Source organism: Hyperolius riggenbachi, chromosome 3, assembly GCF_040937935.1.
Source record: "Hyperolius riggenbachi isolate aHypRig1 chromosome 3, aHypRig1.pri, whole genome shotgun sequence".
Classification (NCBI taxonomy): Eukaryota; Metazoa; Chordata; class Amphibia; order Anura; family Hyperoliidae; genus Hyperolius; species Hyperolius riggenbachi.
The window spans coordinates 89,891,391-89,909,691 of record NC_090648.1 but is presented as its reverse complement, the minus strand read 5'-3'; the positions used below and the strand labels follow the sequence as shown (position 1 = coordinate 89,909,691).

The following is an 18,301-nucleotide window of genomic DNA, read 5'->3' as shown; positions in this document are numbered from 1 at the left end:
GCTAACCAGGGTGCTAAGTAGGTTAGCACCGGATTTCTCAATCAGATCGCACGCTAACTTTGCGCGCGCAAAGTTTTACGCGCGCTAAGTCCCATAGGTTTTAATGGGCACTTCGCGCGGAGCGCCCTGCGCTCTGTGCAGTACGCGCGTAAAGTTTTACGCGCATAAAGTTTTGCGCGCGTAAAGTTTTATGCGCGAAAAGCTTGTTTAGACGTGCTAAGGGGGTTTTCACAGGCGTGCTAACAGTTAGCACCGCTTTGTGAATCAAGCCCCAAGTATTTTCCATTTGTTAGTTCCGGTACACTAGCACACTAGTGCAGTGGACACCTTCAAGTATTTTCCCTGATATTTTAAAAAGGAACTGTAGTGAAAATAGCATAATGAATAAAGTTTTTTTTTTGTTTTTTTTTTTACAATATTCATTAATAGATTATTTAGTCAGTGTTATCTCATTGTAAAATCTTCCCTCTCCTTGACTTACATTCTAAAATGTAGTAAGTAGAGTATTCAGCACAGATGTCTGTCTGTCAGCAGTATAGCTATCTGTTCCATCAGCTTGTAAGCAAACAGGACTGGGTCTGACGAAGGCTGCACAGCTGGAAGCTTGATTACGCTTATTGTTATAAGTTAGCCAATAAATGGTATGATCCTGATTCAAAACTTGTTGATTCTGAAATGTATCACTGGTGGTGACATCTTTAGTTCTGACAGGTGATCTGTGCTGAATGTACGTTTACTGAGAGTTCTATGCTCAGAGGGAGGTACTGGTTTCTTGGTACTGGTTGTTTGGCAGCCCCCCCCCCCCCCCCCCCCAGATGATCTATTCAAGATAAAGATTTCTTGTGGGAAAGGGGGTATCAGCTACTGATTGGGATGAAGTTCAATCAGTATCCGCTACAGTATCGGCTACTGATTGGGATAAAATTCCTCTTTAAGGTGTCCATAATGTTGTGAGCACCTTTGAGGTACAGTCACACAAGACTACCTCCTCTCACTCTCGCATCCAAGACTTCTCACGGGCTGTCCCTCTCCTTTGGAACTCTCTCCCTCAGCCGGTTCGTCATGCCACGAGTCTGGAAACCTTCAAACGTACTCTGAAAACACACCTGTTCAGACAAGCCTATAATTTGCTATAGGCAGCACTGAAGGCATACTGGCTCATCCACTAATCCTTGTGTTTCCTTCCCTTTTGTTTCCTCCCCACTACCCTCTAGATTGTAAGCCCGCAAGGGCAGGGACCTCCTCCTAGTGTTTCTCATACTGCTGTTATTTTAACATATGTACATGTACCAACTACATATCAACTATGTATGTATCTGTGTTTATTCTATTCAATGTCATGACTGTACAGTGTCTTCTATTTCTTATGTATATTTGTTCCCCATTATTTGTTTGTACTATGTACAGCGCTACGGAAGATGTTGGCGCTATATAAATAAAAAATAATAATAATAATAATATACTGTGTAAAGTGCTATGGAATATACACTTAGTGCCCATTTACACCTGAGCGGGAATCGCGCAATTCCTGCTCAGGGCAAACATTGTAGCCATCGGCGGTGCTCTTACTTCCGTGTTTGCGGTTAGCGATGACCGCAAACGCGCTGCATGCAGCGGTTTGCCGGCGATTAGCATTCCGCGATTAGCAAAGCACGCTAATCGCGATCGCTCCAAAACCGCCGCAGTGTCCAGTGATTTTTCCGCGTTAATCGTGGGAAAATCACTCCCGCAAGTTCTGCGGTTTCAGATGTTAACGGGCCCTTAGGTCCATAAATATTTGGATACAGACAACTTTTTTATATTTTTGGTTCTGTACATTAACACAAAGTATTTTAAATGAAACAACTTAGATGCAGTGGAAGTGCAGACTTTCAGCTTTAATTCAATGGGGTGAACAAAACGATTGCCTAAAAAGGTAAGGCAACTGAAGCATTTTTTAACGCAATCCCTTCATTTCAGGGGCTTAAAAGTAATTGGACAAATTAAATAACTGGAAATAAAATGTCTCTAAATCATAGGTTGAAACCTCTTTGCTGGCAATGACAGCCTGAACTCATGGACATCACCAGATGCTGGGTTTCCTTCTTTCTAATGCTCTGCCAGGCCTTTACTGCAGCGGCTTTCAGTTGCTGTTTGTGGGCCTTTCTGTTAGAAGTTTAGTCTTTAACCTCCCTGGCGGTGCATTTCTGTCTGGGATTAGGAGTCAAAAGCGGTACATTGTTTTTCAAGAATTCTAGGCCTCCAATTCTTAAGTCATAACTCACCAAAATATGCCAGAAGCCTGGTAGAAATTCTGCATATAAATGAAAGACTATAACACAAATTTGTTGAATTAATTAAATTTATGAATAAACTTAAAAATTGTGAAACTGTACAAATAAGGCAGACAGAGAGTAGTCAAAATCCAGGCAGAAGTCAGTGCAAGCGGCAGGCAGAGTAGTCAAAATCCAGGCAAATGTCGGTGCAGGCGGCAGGCAGAGAGTAGTCAAAATCCAAGCAGACATCAAAGCAGGTGGCAAGCAGAGAGTAGTCAAAATCCAGACAGAAGTCAGTGCAAGCGGCAGGCAGAGTAGTCAAAATCCAGGCAAATGTCTGGAGTCCCGCTGTGCAGCATCAATCACGCACGGGACTCCTAAACACCATAGAATGCATAGAAACAAGGTAATTTCCTAAACCTACCTGAGCTCGAGCTTACCACTCGCAACTCTTTTTTCCTACTCTGAGCTCAGGTCAGGGTTACCACCAGGGAGGTTACCAAGTGAAATACATGATCAATTGGGTTAAGATCAGGTGACACTTGACCATTTAAGAATTTTCCACATCTTTGCTTTAATAAGCTTCTGGGTTGCTTTTATTATATGTTTTGGGTCATTGTCCATCTGTATCATGAATCGTTGCCCAATCAATTCGACTGCATTTAGCTGGATTTGAGCAGACAGGATGTCTCTGAACACCTCAGAATTCATTTGTCTGCTTCTGTCCTGTGTCACATCATCAATAAACACTAGTGTCCCAGAGCCACTGGCAAATAAAGATAATTCCAGTGCTGCAACCCAGTAGATTCCAATACCAGGGAGTCAACCAGTCGACATCCCTATCCGCCTAAGGGTAACTTCATGCAAACAGAAAAAAGACTGGATCTCCACCTGAATTTATGGCCGACTGGCCAGTTTATTGTCAATACCTGTGGTATTTGTCCGTGGTATTGACAATAAACTGGCCAGTCGGCCATACATCCAGGTGGAGACCCAGTCTTTTTTCTGTTTGCCAGAGCCACTGGCAGCCATGCACGGGCAAGCCATCACACTGCCTCCACCGTGTTTAACAGATGATGTGGTTTACTTTGGATAATAAGCTGCTCCATACCTTCTCTCCATACTTTGTTCTTGCCATCATTTTGGTAGAGGTTGATCTTGGTTTCATCTGTCCATGGAGGGCTCCATTGACCACATATTGTCTGTTCACGGCAAAATCTTCCACATGTAAGCACTTCACCTCAAATAAACTCCAGACAGGGGTGCAACTAAAGCAGTCCCTGCAACCACAGAGGGACCCAGAGCTGTAAGGGGGCCCCAACTATTACTTCACTGCCTCCAATAAAGGGGTCCATACTTCAGATTATTTTTTTTTGTTTCTACACTTGTTATGAGTGTGAATATTATGATGTTCTTTATGGCCCTTGCAAGCTGAGCCCCCAGGCTGTGAGGGTCACAAGGGGTTGACAAGGGAAAGGGTGTGAACATTGGGAGGGGGGCATCAAAGGTTTGCCTGGGGGCCCCCAAGATTTATAGTTACACCCCTGACTCCAGGCCTTTAATCTGCTTAATTGATAGTGACATAATGATGGACTTGCCCACACCTGCCCATGAAATAGCTTTTGAGTCAAATGTCCAATTACTTTTGAGCCCCTGAAATGAAAGGATTGTGTTCAAAGCATGCTTTAGTTGCCTAACATTTTTATGCAATTGTTTTTTTTTTACCCCACTGAACTAAAGCTGAAAATCTGCACTTCAACTGGACATGAGTTATTGCATTTAAAATTAATTATGGAAATGTACAGAACCAACATTAGTTGTCTCTGTCCAAATATTTATGGACCTAACTGTAGGTTACATTGCTAATATAATAAACTTAAAGGCGGACCCAAACCAAACATTTTTTTAATTAAAAATATTTAGTTGCACCACTCTGACACATACAAAGATAAATAAACACTCCTTCAAGCCTATGAGCATTTAAGTGCATGCTTTTCACCCTTCTCTTTTCCTAACTAGGGTTATACTGGTGGCAGCCATTAGCAATTCCTCCTTTGCTGCACACCATCTACTCCACCAGTTTGCCGGAAAAATCCCGGCAATTTGAAAAGAAGGGAGGGGTTCCTCCAATAAATGTAAAATATTTTATATTTGTCATCATGCAGCTGAAAAAAGGCTGCTATTTATTATTATAATTTAGAAAATAGATTTTATTACTGAAATCTTGTAGTTTTAATTTGGGTCCACTTTAAAGAGGTGCTTCTTAGGGAGGCGGCAGATGGGACACGGAGGCATGTTCTCTGCCCCCCCCCCCCCCAGCGCCCCGAGATTGGCGACATTATTTGTCTCCATCTCAGCGGTAAACACAGGGGATTCCCTGTTCGAAACGCCTGCCAAGGGCGTTCCTACAGGTTCTCCAGAGCTGCCATTGGGCAGTTCTCTCTCCTAGCCGCGCCTCCTGCCGCTCTCCCACCTCCCCGCATGCTGGTGAGAAAATGATTCTCTCTTTCCAGCATCGTGACCCAGAGGTCACAAAAGTGAAACTGGGCCATTGCGGCCCACAGGAGCAGCAGTTTTTGAGGCTACTTGATCCACTCAGCCCACCGGATCAAGTAGCCAACTGTTTTTTTTTTATTTTATGAACCCACCTCAAGCTCTCTTTAAAGAATTCTGTCAATGTATACCCCTTTGATTTAGAAGAGGAGCAGGCCTGTCAGAGGTGTCAGAAGCCTGGGACCCACTAGCAGCCTTTTCTAAGTGCTAGTGATTTGAAAAGCTCTTGCTGATGCAATACTATGGGGGGGGGGGGGGGTTAAAATCAAATTGCTGAAGTGGAATCACACCCATAGAATTACATTAACAAGAGCTTTTTAAATCAAAAGCGCTTAGAAAAGTGCTGCTAGTGGGTTTCAGGCCTTACTATATTTGCTTTATACAGAGACACATGTGTTTCCTGGCAGCAGAGAAACCATATGTAGGGAAGATTGCAGCTTCCTGTGTTTTTCCTATGAAGCCTTTGTTATAGCTGTTTCAGCATCTGAGTAGTTGCAATGTTTTAGCCTTTAATCAGCTGATCACAGTGGAGATTTTATGATGCTTTTCTGGTTGTCCCAGAACAGCTTATTGATAAGGATTAATGTGAAGCCTTTAACCTTGGCGATGATGCTAGTTTTCAGAGCTGCTGCATTTCGTTGCAAGCTGCATGCAGCTGCTATCGATTTGGGATGGCAGAGATCCAAATTGCATGCAATGTGCAACAAAATGTATATGTAACAGAGAAAGCAAGGTAATGCTGTGACACGTTTGGAGTGATGGACCTGCCAATCAGGGCTTACAGTGTAGAGTAGTAAACCGGTGACATACAAGGAGCATAGAGTCATTTAGATGTGGTAACCTGATTGGATGGAAGAGCATTACCCCAAGGTGGGTGAGCAGTCAGATAACAAGTACAAAATCAGATTATTAGAGGAATGTGGAGGCTGCCATTCCCTTACAAACAATGCCAGTTGCCTGACTTCTATGCTGATGCTCCACCTCTAAATCATTATCCAGAATGAGCTTGCAGATCAGATGCTTTGACTCTGGTTTGAAAGGAGTTCCAAAGCAGAGGAAACATTGAAAAAGTCAGGAATGCAGGTGTGGGCAGAGCTGACGAACTAAAAAAGAGTGAAGTTAATTTCTAGAGTGATGATCACATTTGGGATGATATGTGGGGATTAGTGCAGCAATGTATGATATGACTCAGTGGCATAGCAATAGGGAAGGGTGTCAAACTCAATCATATAGGGGGCCAAAATCTAACACGTGGTCTAAGTTGCGGACCACATCCCCTCAAATAAAGTGGCCTAACCATGGTGGTGTGTGTGCGGGGGAAGGGGGGTCTGCACTCCTCCACCTTTTGAAGAGTGGCACAGTTGAGTAGTTTAATATTCCTTTGCTCCAGTGCTGTGTTGGGTCTCCTCTAATCTTCCTGACAGTCACACACTCTATGCTGCATCCCTATGGCTCCAAATGCATGTCATGTGATCAGAAGCTGGCGGTATGAAAGTATAGAGCGTTCAGCTGCTGGGAAGAACAGAAGAAACAAGACGCAGCACTGGTGCAGATAAATATCACACTGCTTCGCTACTCTGCTATGTGGGGAGAAGGTAGCGTGGAAAAGGTGTGTGTTTTACCAGCCACACGGGGGGAGTTGGATCCAAGAAGGGGGCCCTATGCTAATGTTGCAGGTGGTCTTATGGATTGTTGCTACACCCAGGCTTAAAATGACAATGTTTTAACCAGAAACACTATCCCCAGTGAGCTCCTGAAGATACGAGATTTGCAGCACCTAAAACTACGGATACTGGAAGCCTGTGCTACCATTTCTCCTGCGGTGTTGCTATCAGTGTGTGAAGAGCGGGAGAAGAGGGTTGCATTGACAATCCAAAACAATGGGCAGCACATTGAACACATTTTATAAGTGGTCAGAAACTTGTAAATAACTCATGAAAAAATAGCGTTACGTTAAAACCAAGCACTCCATTGTTTTTCTTGTGAAATTCCCAATACGTTTGATGTGTCACATGACCCTCTTCCTATTGAAAAAACAAAAGTTGGATTCAAAATGGCTGACTTCAAAATGGCCGCCATGGTTACCACCCATCTTGAAAAGTTCCCCCCTCACATATACTAATGTGCCACAAACAGGAAGTTAATATCACCAACCATTCCCATTTTATTAAGGTGTATCCATATAAATGGCCCACTTTGTACTGTCATTCTTTACTTGCTACAATGATGCACATTTGAAGCTCTCGAGGGCCACATAAAATGGCAAGGAGGGCCACATTCGTCCCACGGGCCTTGTGATGCAGAGGTAACAGCCCTGTAGGGGCCCTGGACCAGAGAGGCCCACCTTTAACAGTGCTAAGCTGGTAATGATCACCTCGATATGTGCTTTGATTAGTTGTAACCATTAATACACTGTTCTCCTCGCCAGCCTACCCCTCTCTGACACTGCAGCTGTCCATGGCAGGTCTGGGTGCTCCGTATCAATTGTTATGTAGAATGCTTGAGGGGGCCCAGTGTAAAACTCGCACCGGGGCCCTGGGCTGGGAATTCACTGGAAAGAGCTTTATAGGCTAGTGGCAGAAGCTTGAACAGTTCTTGTATGTGCGTGTATGTGAAAGCAGCCAGTATAGAGAATGACAAAGGGGAACAGAATTTGTAGAGCCAGAAGGAAGGTGGACAAGCCAAGCAGTAGAGTTCAGGAAGAGTAATGCCAGGTTGTTTCCTAGGAGACCATATAGAGTGGAGAAAGAATGCGGGAGATTATCTGTAGCTGGATTGGACACAAGGTGGTGGTAAGTATATTAAAGTGAACCTACATAAAACACGCACACAAACGAAAGAAGATTCGGAAGAGGAAAATCGCAAAACACAGGATCACAAATATGAGAAAAACAAAAGCCAAAAATCAAAAATTGCAGGGCTGGATAGTGTAATGGTTAAGGGCTCTGCCTCTGACACGGGAGACCAGGGTTCGAATCTTGCCTCTTCCTGTTCTGTAAGCCAGCACCTATTCAGTAGGTGTCCTTGGAAAGGACTCCCTTACACTGCTACTGCCTATAGAGCGCGTCCTAGTGGCTGCAGCTCTGGCGCTTTGAGTCCACCAGGAGAAAAGCGCAGTATGAATGTTTTGTGTCTGTGAAAGCTGCCTGATAGTGGTTTTAGATTACCTGTATTGGAGTCATCCAGCGATTGCTCGTAAGAGTTCTTCATGTCTCCTGTAGTAACAGATTCCCAGTCAGACCTGTGTGTCATATGTCCGTCTCTCCTCTAATGATGACGCTGCCTCATGCCTGGACCACACATAAATCACACACTCCCTGTTTGTCCTCTCATCCTTCCTGTGAGCAGATCATTTGTGATAGGAATTCAGGAAACTGCTGAAACTGCTGAGATCAACCAAAATGACTATAAACAAAGAGGAAAACATGCATCCATCCCATTCATGTAATATCTGTCCTGCGTGCAGAAAAACATTGCGAGGGGAAGCACCATCTCTGACTGCAGCATAGAAACTTACATTCTTCATTTGTTTTGATTATATCAAAAATATAACTTTTTTAGCAGCACACATGCAGTAGCAATAAAAAGTATGTGAACCCTTTGGGATTATATGGATTTCTGCACAAATTGGTCATAAAATGGGATCTGATCTTCATCTAATGGTGCCCATACATGGTACAATAGAAATGTTATTTTTTGACCAAAACGATCAAATCGAATGAAAGTTGAAAATAATCTTTTTTTCGATCATGAAAAATAATAGATTATCCCATTTTTTTCAATAAAAATCTGATCGGACATATTGGAGAAATCTTTATATTTGATCTAACGGAGTAATCGGACAAAATTATCTAATCGAAAAAAAATGGTACCATGCATGGGCACCTCACAAAAATAGACAATCACAAACTGCCTAACCACTTCGCCTCCAAGGGTTTTTCCTCCTAAAGCACATCCGAGGTGAAAATAAACTGATAAGATAAACAATGTGTATCTATCCTCCTTCCCCTAAAAACTAATTTTTTAGACATCCCAGTTATTACTGTTTTATTGTCTCTGCTTAATGACACATTCATTAAAGTATACCTGAGCTAAGATCTATAAACAATTGACCCCTTTTATCTCTTTCCTGCTCTCAGAAGCCATTTACTGCCAGGAAAATATTTTATGGCTATAATTCCTCATCAGTGAGGTTTATGCTATAGTCTGACCCAGTCCCGACCTGAACAGAAACTGTCACTTGCATACCCGATTTTTAACACTTTCAGGCAAAGAAAGAAAAAAAAGGAAAGCAGAATAGTTATTTGTGTGCTTGGCACAGTACATACCCATATCTATGTCATTATGTCACATGTCATCTTGGATGTCCTTTAACCATTCCTGCCGCCTGGACATGATTTTCATGTCCAAGCGGCTGCTGCTGTGCTGTTGCGCGTGTCTGCGCACTCTCGCACGTGATCGCTCGTGACGCCCCCCCCCCCCATTAGCAAGAGATCAATGAATGGGAACATACTGTAGTCCCCACATATTGATCCAAGTCCCCGGCAGAGAAACCAACGACTTCTTATCAGAGGCCGTGGTCTTTCTAAGAAAAAAAAAAAGTTTCCTGTCCTTATGCTTCCTGGAAGCGAGAGCGTTCGCTTCCCGAACTAAAAAATTTTTTTTGGACTGTGGTCATCTTGTGGCCAAATAGTAAAACTACATCTACATCCACATTTTTATTGAATAAACACATATTATTACATTTACTAATTACCGTATTTTTCGGAATATAAGACGCACTTTTTCTCCCCCAAAATTGGGGGGGGGGGGAAAGTCAGTGCGTCTTATATTCCGAATATACAAATAGAAGATGAAAATCGCAGCTTACTGTGGGTTGAGTGGCATTGCATATCATCCCCCACGTGCTCTGCCGCTACTGGTGTCTGCCACGTGCTCTGCTGCTACTGGTGTCTGCCACGTGCTCTGGCCAGCTTCGGCTGGCTTTGCTGCATGTTCCCCCTGTGCTTCGGTCAGCTGCGGCAGGCTTTGCTGGGCGCAGTGTCCCCCACATGTTGCCGGCTTTGCTGGGCTTCTTGCCTGGCTCTGCGATGGGAAAACATTGCCCCCGCTACATTGGAACGGCCCGCTGATTTATGGCATTTCCCGTCCTCCTTTGCCAGACTGTAGTCACGGGTTGCCATGGGGATGCAAAGCGGCCGGTGACACGATGTAGAGGTGGGGCCTCCTTCCGGCGAGGGAAGGAGGCGCCACCTCTACATCGAGTCACCGGCCGCTTTGCATCCCTATAGCAACCCGTGACTACAGTCTGGCAAAGGAGGACGGGAAATGCCATAAATCAGCGCAGCGGGCCGTTCCAATGTAGCAGGGGCAATGTTTTCCCATCGCAGAGCCAGGCAAGAAGCCTAGCAAAGCCGGCAACATGTGGGGGACACTGCGCCCAGCAAAGCCTGCCGCAGCTGACCAAAGCACAGGGGGGACATGCAGCAAAGCCAGCCGAAGCTGGCCAAAGCACGTGGCAGACACCAGTAGCGGCAGAGCACGTGGGGGATGATATGCAATGCCGCTCAACCCACAGTAAGCTGCGATTTTCATCTTATATCTATTTTACAGTAAATGTTTCTTATGTAGCAGGTAAGGCTTTTACATAGCAGAGCTGGAGGTCACCATGGCAACACATTGAAGCAGCGCTGCACAATGTTTTTATATAGCATGTAGTAGAGTCTACATGCAGAGATCTCTTTTGAAATGCCACTTCTAATCCTCCTATAGGCTGAGAAGGCTCCCCAGGGAGAAGATACTCCCTACCCCCATGTCACACTGTGATGAGACTAGCAGCAGCAGCATCTTGTGAGTGAGAGGTGAGAATATACAATATGCTGCTATTTAGTGCTTTCATGTAACCCCACAGCAGATCACTATACTGGTATCTAGACTGAATACACTAAGATGAGGGATATGACAGCACCTGATGAAATATGTTAGGAGTCTTTTTGGTTCAGAATCTTTTTTTTCTTTCTTTCCCTCCTCTAAAACTAGGTGCGTCTTATAATCCGGTGCGTCTTATATTCCGAAAAATACGGTAACTGTTTACCTCTCACACCAAAAATTACCCAAATAAAATGTTTAATGAAAAAAAAACATAAATAATTACCTAAGGGTCTGAACTTTTTTAAATATGCATGTGAAGAGGGTGTATCCTACTAATATAATAAATGGGAAAGTTCGGATGTTTGTATGTTTGTTACTCGATCACGCAAAAATGGCTAAACGGATTTGAATGAAATTTGGCACACACATAGTACATTACCTGGAATAAAGTATAGGATACTTTTTATTCCCATAACCAAAAAGGGGGCGGAGACAAATACAAATTTCACTGGAAAATGTAAACTGCAGCTGTTCTTACACTGTTAAGGGTAGGGTTCTCAAACTTTGCACAGTTGGTTACTGGGTGACTGGGATTAATATTCAGAAAGGTGGGAGGAGCCTACAAAAGCCAATCATAATTCACCTATTGATTTTCAAGGGTAATATTTACATTGCTGCTATTCTTGCACTGTTAATGGCACAAGCCTCAAACCTGGTACAGTTGATCATTGGGTGACTGGGGTTTAAATTGATAAAAGGGGGTGGAGCCACAAACAGACAATCTTATTTGTTTCATTTTAATGCAGGTTATGGATGCCAAAAACCGCAAAGCTCACAAACTTGGTCATTGAGTAATTGTGTGTTAAGGTTAGGAAAAGTGGGCACAGCCAACACCAGCCAAATACATAATCGGGCAATACCGGGTCATCAGTGGGCGGAGACAAATACACATTTCACTGAGAAAATGTAAACTGCAGCCATTCTTACACTGTTAATGGTAGGGTTCTCAAACTTTGCACAGTTGGTCACTGGGTGACTGGGATTAATATTCAGAAAGGTGGGTGGAGCGTACAAAAGCCGATCAAAATCCACCTACTGATTTTTAAGGGGAATATTTAATTGCTGTCATTCTTGCACTGTTAATGGCACAAGCCTCTTGCACTGTTAATCACCTGTACCTGGTACACTTGGCCATTGGGTGATTTGGCTTCAAATTCAGAAAAGGGGTGGAGCCACAGCCAATCAAATGTATTTTATTTTAATGAAAATTATTGATGCCAAAGACCGCAAAGCTCACAAACTTGGTCATTAAGTAATTAAGTAATTGTGTGTTAGGGTTAAGAAAAGGGGGCGGGGCGAACACCAGCCAAATACATACCCGGGCAACGCCGGGCGTCCAGCTAGTTACTAATATTTTTTAAATTATAAGCTTGTAAATAGTGATGGAGACAAAACAAAAAAAAAATGCACCTTTATTTCCAAATAAAATATTTGGAAATAAACAATATACATTGTGATAGGGACAGTCCAGCCTGAAGAAAGGCGGAAGTCTGAAACAGCGGGCTGTCGCTGGTTATCGGCCCCATACAACTTTTACCATTTTTATGGATTTTTAAAATCTTTAAATAAAGAGCTATGTTTTAGTAAAAGAGCTTATACTTTTTTGGAGGTGCTGACCACTTTCCTGGGACTTTTGACTGCCGCCCAAGTGCAACTGACGGGCGGAGGGTCATAGCACTCCAGTGAAAACTCCTTTTGAATACCGTGGGTGCTGATCATACCAAGAGAAATCCATAAAACTCTTTGCTGTTACAATCATGCCCAGAGTACGAATGCAAATGTACGCTTTTGTAATTTATTATATACCACACAGTAAAATGACAATATGCATTTTGCATTGGATGTACATGGTTATTACAGTTGTTTTTCAGCACTTTGATTTACAGTCTATGTGTATTACAAGCCATAGGATACGTACTCTGCAGGGTTTATATTGATCACTATTGACATAGGATTATTGCATATTACTGCATTAGCACTTATTAGCACCATACTGAACCCGGGTTCATCCACCTGTGGGCTCTAGCTTTGGTATATGTGTTTATATATTCTCATCATATTGTGTGGTATCCAATATATAATAAAAGCATACATTTGCACCTGTATTCTGGGCATGATTGTAATAGCAAAGAGTCTTATGGATAACATGGCTCTTTTAAATGTTTTTAAAGTTTGAATTATCATCAGTGTCATATTTTTTGAATGATCATATGAAATAAAGATCAGTTGTATATATATTTTTAAAACTATACTTCTGAGTGGTGCTCTCACTTTAAGAGTCTTCTTTACAATTACTAGTGTGAGCCTCTTAAAGAGGGATTGTCACCATAAAAATCAAATTTCAACAGCAACTGGTCTGAGTGTATTTGTAACAATGTGTGTCAGCAAGTAACAGAGTTCTGATTATTGGTGATCTACAGTATCACCTATAATACAGATATATACCTGATTATATGGTGATCTGCAGAATCACCAATAATACAAGTATATCAGACAACTGATGTGATAGCTAAAGTACAGGTAGGTGTTTGGTGCAACAGTAGTACTGGTAAATCTTAGAGTTACCTCACCAGAGGATCTGGTGGGCACTTCAGAACCATGAGCTCCTCACCAGTGACAAGGGCTCACTGGTGAGAGTAGAGATGCAACAATAATACTGATAGATATCAGAGTCACCTCACCAGAGGAGCTGGTGGGCACTATAGTATGAGCTCCTCACCAGTGACAAGGATTCACTGGTGAGAGTAGAGGTGCAGCAGTTAGTACTGATAGATGTAAGACTAGGTGACTCACCTCACCAGAGGAGATGGTGGGCACTACAGTACAATGAGCTCCTTACCAGTGACAAGGGCTCACTGGTGAGAGTAGAAGTACTGATAGATGTCAGTCACCTCACCAGAGGAGCTGGGGGGCAATACAGTACAATGAGCTCCTCACCAGTGACAAGGGCTCACTGGTGAGAGTAGAAGTACTGATCAGGGATGAGCAGAAACTACGCCAGTGCGAATTTACGCATCGTAGTTCACATCTACGCATCGTAGTTCATAGGCGAAGTTTCAAAGCTATGCTTACGAATTTACGTGTAGCGAAGTACCGCTACGCGTAGCTTACGCCCACTATGCGTAGTTAACATGTGTATTGCGTAGTGAACTACGAATGCGTTACTCGCGTCTAATTTTCCGCATGCGATTGTATGCATACAAATTTACGCATTGGAAAGGGGAATGTACGCATAGAAGGGTTCCCAGTATATGTATTTATAAAGAAATTAATGCGTACAATTTTCTGCATACGGGCATAAGTATCCGCATACACTACGCTTCGCACTACGCGTAATTGCGTATTTTAACGCGTATTCTACGAAATGCATACGAAGCGAATATTTGTTTTCGAAGCCGTAGTTTGGCGAAGCGTAATTGCGTATAACTACGCGTATTTCCAGCGTAGCGAAGTTGGCTGACTACGACCATCCCTGGTACTGATAGATGTCAGTCACCTCACCAGAGGAGCTGGGGGGCAATACAGTACAATGAGCTCCTCACCAGTGACAAGGGCTCACTGGCGAGAGTAGAGTGGTCAGACAAATCGGGTTGGCAACAGACAGGCAGACAACGTACAGAATTAGGAGGCAGAAGCAGAAAGATAAACAGGCAGAGTCGGCAACTAGATCAGATGGGCAGAAGTACAGAAGCGTTAAGCAAAGGAGTAGTCAGAACAAGCCAGGCACTGGCGAACTCAGGGGGCTATTCCGGGTGTCTGGAACCTCCCCCCTGCACTGAGCTGTGTATTCAGCCAGGGAAGCCCGCATAATATAAACAGCCTCATTCTCCCTCCCTTCTTACTTCTGGTGCCTCCCTCCAGCTAATAGAATGAGAGAGGCAGCCGAGCTTCCCTCACAAGAAGATGCAGCCTGCAGTGAGAGAATGTTGATTATGGAGTCCTGGACTCTCCACAGCACAGAAGTGTCAGACATGATGAAATTAGAGTGCAGGCAAGCTGGTAAATATGCACAGCATGATGCAGAGCTTGCCTGGACTCAGGGTCTGTGGGCAAACATCTGTCTGGTCTCTCCCCATTGTTATAATGACTGCATGTGTGGATAAGGTGTGGATAACAAGCTGAAAAGTTTTTGACAGTCCCTAGACTCCAGGAGGGCTTCTTTCTGACTTGTGTGAGAGACTGACAGGGACAGGAGTCCGATTACAGGCAAGTAGCCTGTCTGATGTGGGACTGCAATACAGATAAGTTCTCTGCTCCATCTCAGGCTATTCTCAATTTCTCCACTCCTCTCTCTGGGCTAGTGCAACGCCAAAATGACAATAGCAATCACTAGCAATTTGTGAGTGTGATTTTGTGAAGTGATTTTCAGAGCGATTTTTGAATGAATTGCTCAAAAACATGCTACATGCAGTATACCTGCGATTTTGAAAAAATCACAACGCTGCTGTGGGAACACCCACATAGGGTAACATTAGCCAAGCGCTTTTCAAATCACTGTTGATTTGAAAAACGCTCAGAAGCACTCTTGGTGTGCACCAGCCCTCCCTCATTCACCTTTGTTTCCCTCTTCCCCTAGAGCTGACTGTGTGTTCTTGTCTTACAGGAAAGCTAAATAAAAGTGCAATCCTGGTGAGGCAAAATATTATTATTTAGTATTTATGTAGCGCCGACATCTTCCGCAGATGCATATATCCCTGCATCATATGGGTATCGCTTGCGCTATGTGAAACTATGTAGCATATTCCACTGAATTGTCCAAACTAAGTCTATCTCCTGTTCCTCTCTTGGGGAGTTGTTCCAGCGCTGTACCCCGTTCACATTTGCTGCTACCAGAAGCCCTCAGAAACACTAGTGTCCTTGAGTACTTCCAAAGAAAGGCAGCTCCGTAATACGCCAGCGCACTTTTGTGCATGGGCAGTATGGAGCCACCTGTATTCGGAAGCACTCGGGACATACGTGCTTCTGGACCTTTCAGGAACCCCCCCCTTAAAAATCCTGCGTTTGCCCCTGCCAGAGTCATACACAGATAATAATACAGTATTCAATGAATTATAATTATAGCTATCAAAGGTCTGAGCGCTAACACAAATTATTCACAACAGCAGACAAGTTGTGAATGAACCTGCTGTGCTTAAGTACGCTGAGGCATCCCCGAGGCACGCCCCCAGAGATCAACCAATCAGCGATGGCGAGCGTGCCCTCTGACGTCAGCCAACCCGCAGGTCCGCTGACTCGCCTCCTTCCCGCATAAAGGTCCTGTCTATGAGCGCGCGCACACGCTAATGCGACCCTATGTGTCACAGAGATTTCCGTCCTCGGTGCGCGAGCCGCCTGAGGTGCGGGAACACTTACAGGCCAAGAGGCAGAGGCAGTTGCGGCGGTAGCGCTGTTCGCCGCAGCTGCCTCGCTACCATTCATTACAGTATTAAGTTATAAAGGTGCTAATCCTGCGTTCAAAACTTGCAAAACTTTTTCTGCTGTTATGGTTTGGAGTTATAACATACTTAAAGCGGATCCGAGATGAAAAACTAACTATAACAAGTAACTTGTATATATATTTTATCTAAAGTTTAGATAGTTTAAACAGCAAATTTAGCTGCAAACAGCTTTAATAGAATAAGAATAATGACAGCCGCCATGTTGTTTGTAAACATTACACAGAGGCAGGCTTATCTGTATCATGAGCAAAGAAAACTAATCCCCCCTCATCCTCCCTCCTCCCCTCTGCCTCTGAAATCTCGGGCTAGTAATACCTCCCCCTCCTCCTGCCCAGACTGAGCTCCCATGAGCCCTTGCTACTGTCTGAAAGTGCCTTGGCTCTCTGAAAACCTGTGGGAGTGGCTTATTATGTTTCTAGGGAATTAGAGCATTAAAACAAAAACAAAAAAGTATTTGGCTTGAGGAATGCCCTATAAACAATAGGAAAGGAACACAATTATGCAATGAGTAAAAGTTATCGGATCCACTTTAAAGAGCACTGGCCATTTAGTAGTCAGTGCCAAACAGTTGCATGCTGGAGGTTCTTTTTATCTATAATATATCCCTCCTCTTCCATGTATTTCCCTGTCTAGCTGCTTATCTGAAACACGATCCTCTGCTCACTTGTGTTTACAAGCAAGGCAGAGGTGACTCAGCGATTGGAGGAGAAAGGAAAAAAAGTAAAGGGCAGAAATGACATCAGGATTTAGCCTAAACTGTGGGCAAAAGACATGGATGGCCCCCACCAGGAACAGAATTCTCTTAATTTACTAAATAAAATTCCCTGAAATCAAAATGTGGACAGTACAATATGTGTGTTATGTAAGTAGATCAAGTATTTATCTACCTATGTGTTTTTTTTCCCCTGGCATACTATGGCTAATCCTACTGCTTTAACCTCCTTGGCGGTAACCCCGTGTATGACACAGGGTAAGCCGCCGGAGGGTGCCGCTCAGGCCCTGCTGGGCCGATTTACATAATTTTTTTTTCAAACACGCAGCTAGCACTTTGCTAGCTGCGTGTTTGCTCTGATCGCCGCCGCGCCGCTACCCGCAGCGGAAAAAGCCCCCCCCCCCCACCCGCATACCCCTTGCGCAGCCTGGCCAATCGCCGCCAGGCTGCGCTATGGGGTGGATCGAGACTCCCTGTGACGTCACGACGTCTGTGACGTCACTCCATTCGTCGCCATGGCGACGGGGGAAGCCCTCAAGGAAATCCCGTTCAGAACGGGATTTCCTTATGGGCAAGCGGCGCCGGCGGCGATCGGAGGGGACGGGCGGACGCCGCGGGGAGGGGGGAAGCATGTATCTAGCGCTAGGCTAGCTACATGCTAAAAAAAAATGGCGAAAAAAACCCTCCTGCGGCTGCGCAGCCGCGGGAATTATACCGCCAGGGGGGTTAATCATAGTGTGATAAAACTGTGAAGATGTGTTATTTTTCTGTACCCATAAAAATAGGTGTTTAGAATATTGATTATTGGCCTTTTTCATTCGGAATTGTAATACAGCAAAAGCTTGAATTGCAAGAACTTTGAAAGACAAGCAAACCTTTTATGAAATGTTGACTTGATAAGCAAGCAACCTGTTGTTATACAATCCCAGTACATATACAGTATATGCGTCAAACCATTACAAGCTAACCGATGGTTCTTCCCTTCTTTGACGCTGCAAGATTGTACTTGTTCAGAGAGTAGTGATTGTGCAATGTCACATTTCCATGACATCATCAAAAGGAGGCAATAGCAATATCATAGGATATGTTCCTTGATAAAGCCGCACAAAAAAGGTTGGGGTAAGCCAATGGATAGCAATGATTCTTATAGTTATAGTAAAAGTTTTTCTACACAATAACCCTAATCCTCTTGTCCCCCTCATATCAATCACTATTCTTTTTAGAAGTAAAGTGGAGGTTAATTTGTTTAAAGAGACTCTGAAGCGAGAATAAATCTCGCTTCAGAGCTCATAAATAGCAGGGGCACGTGTGCCCCTGCTAAACCGCCGCTATAGCGCGGCTTAACGGGGGTCCCTTCACCCCCAAAACGACCACTGCGACACTTGGTCGTGATTTATTGCTTCCTGGAGGCA

At 43.9% G+C, this 18,301-nt stretch overlaps 1 protein-coding gene across 2 annotated transcripts in view; it reads right to left on the bottom strand.

The window, feature by feature from the left end:
- The window catches only part of LOC137561040 (perlucin-like protein), a 40,805-nt gene extending 29,670 nt beyond the window's left edge, over positions 1-11,135 (bottom strand). Inside the window, exons 1-2 of one of the 2 annotated variants that reach the window (XM_068272262.1) lie at positions 11,119-11,135; positions 7,976-8,146 (exon numbers count right to left, since the gene is read on the bottom strand). In XM_068272262.1, the coding sequence (XP_068128363.1) occupies positions 7,976-8,060 (85 nt within the window). In that variant the 5' untranslated portion in view covers positions 8,061-8,146; positions 11,119-11,135. Of the gene's footprint in view, positions 1-7,975; positions 8,195-11,118 lie in introns of those variants that run through there. The other variant, XM_068272261.1, reaches the window with a different exon arrangement.
- Between the last annotated feature and the right edge of the window lie 7,166 nt (positions 11,136-18,301).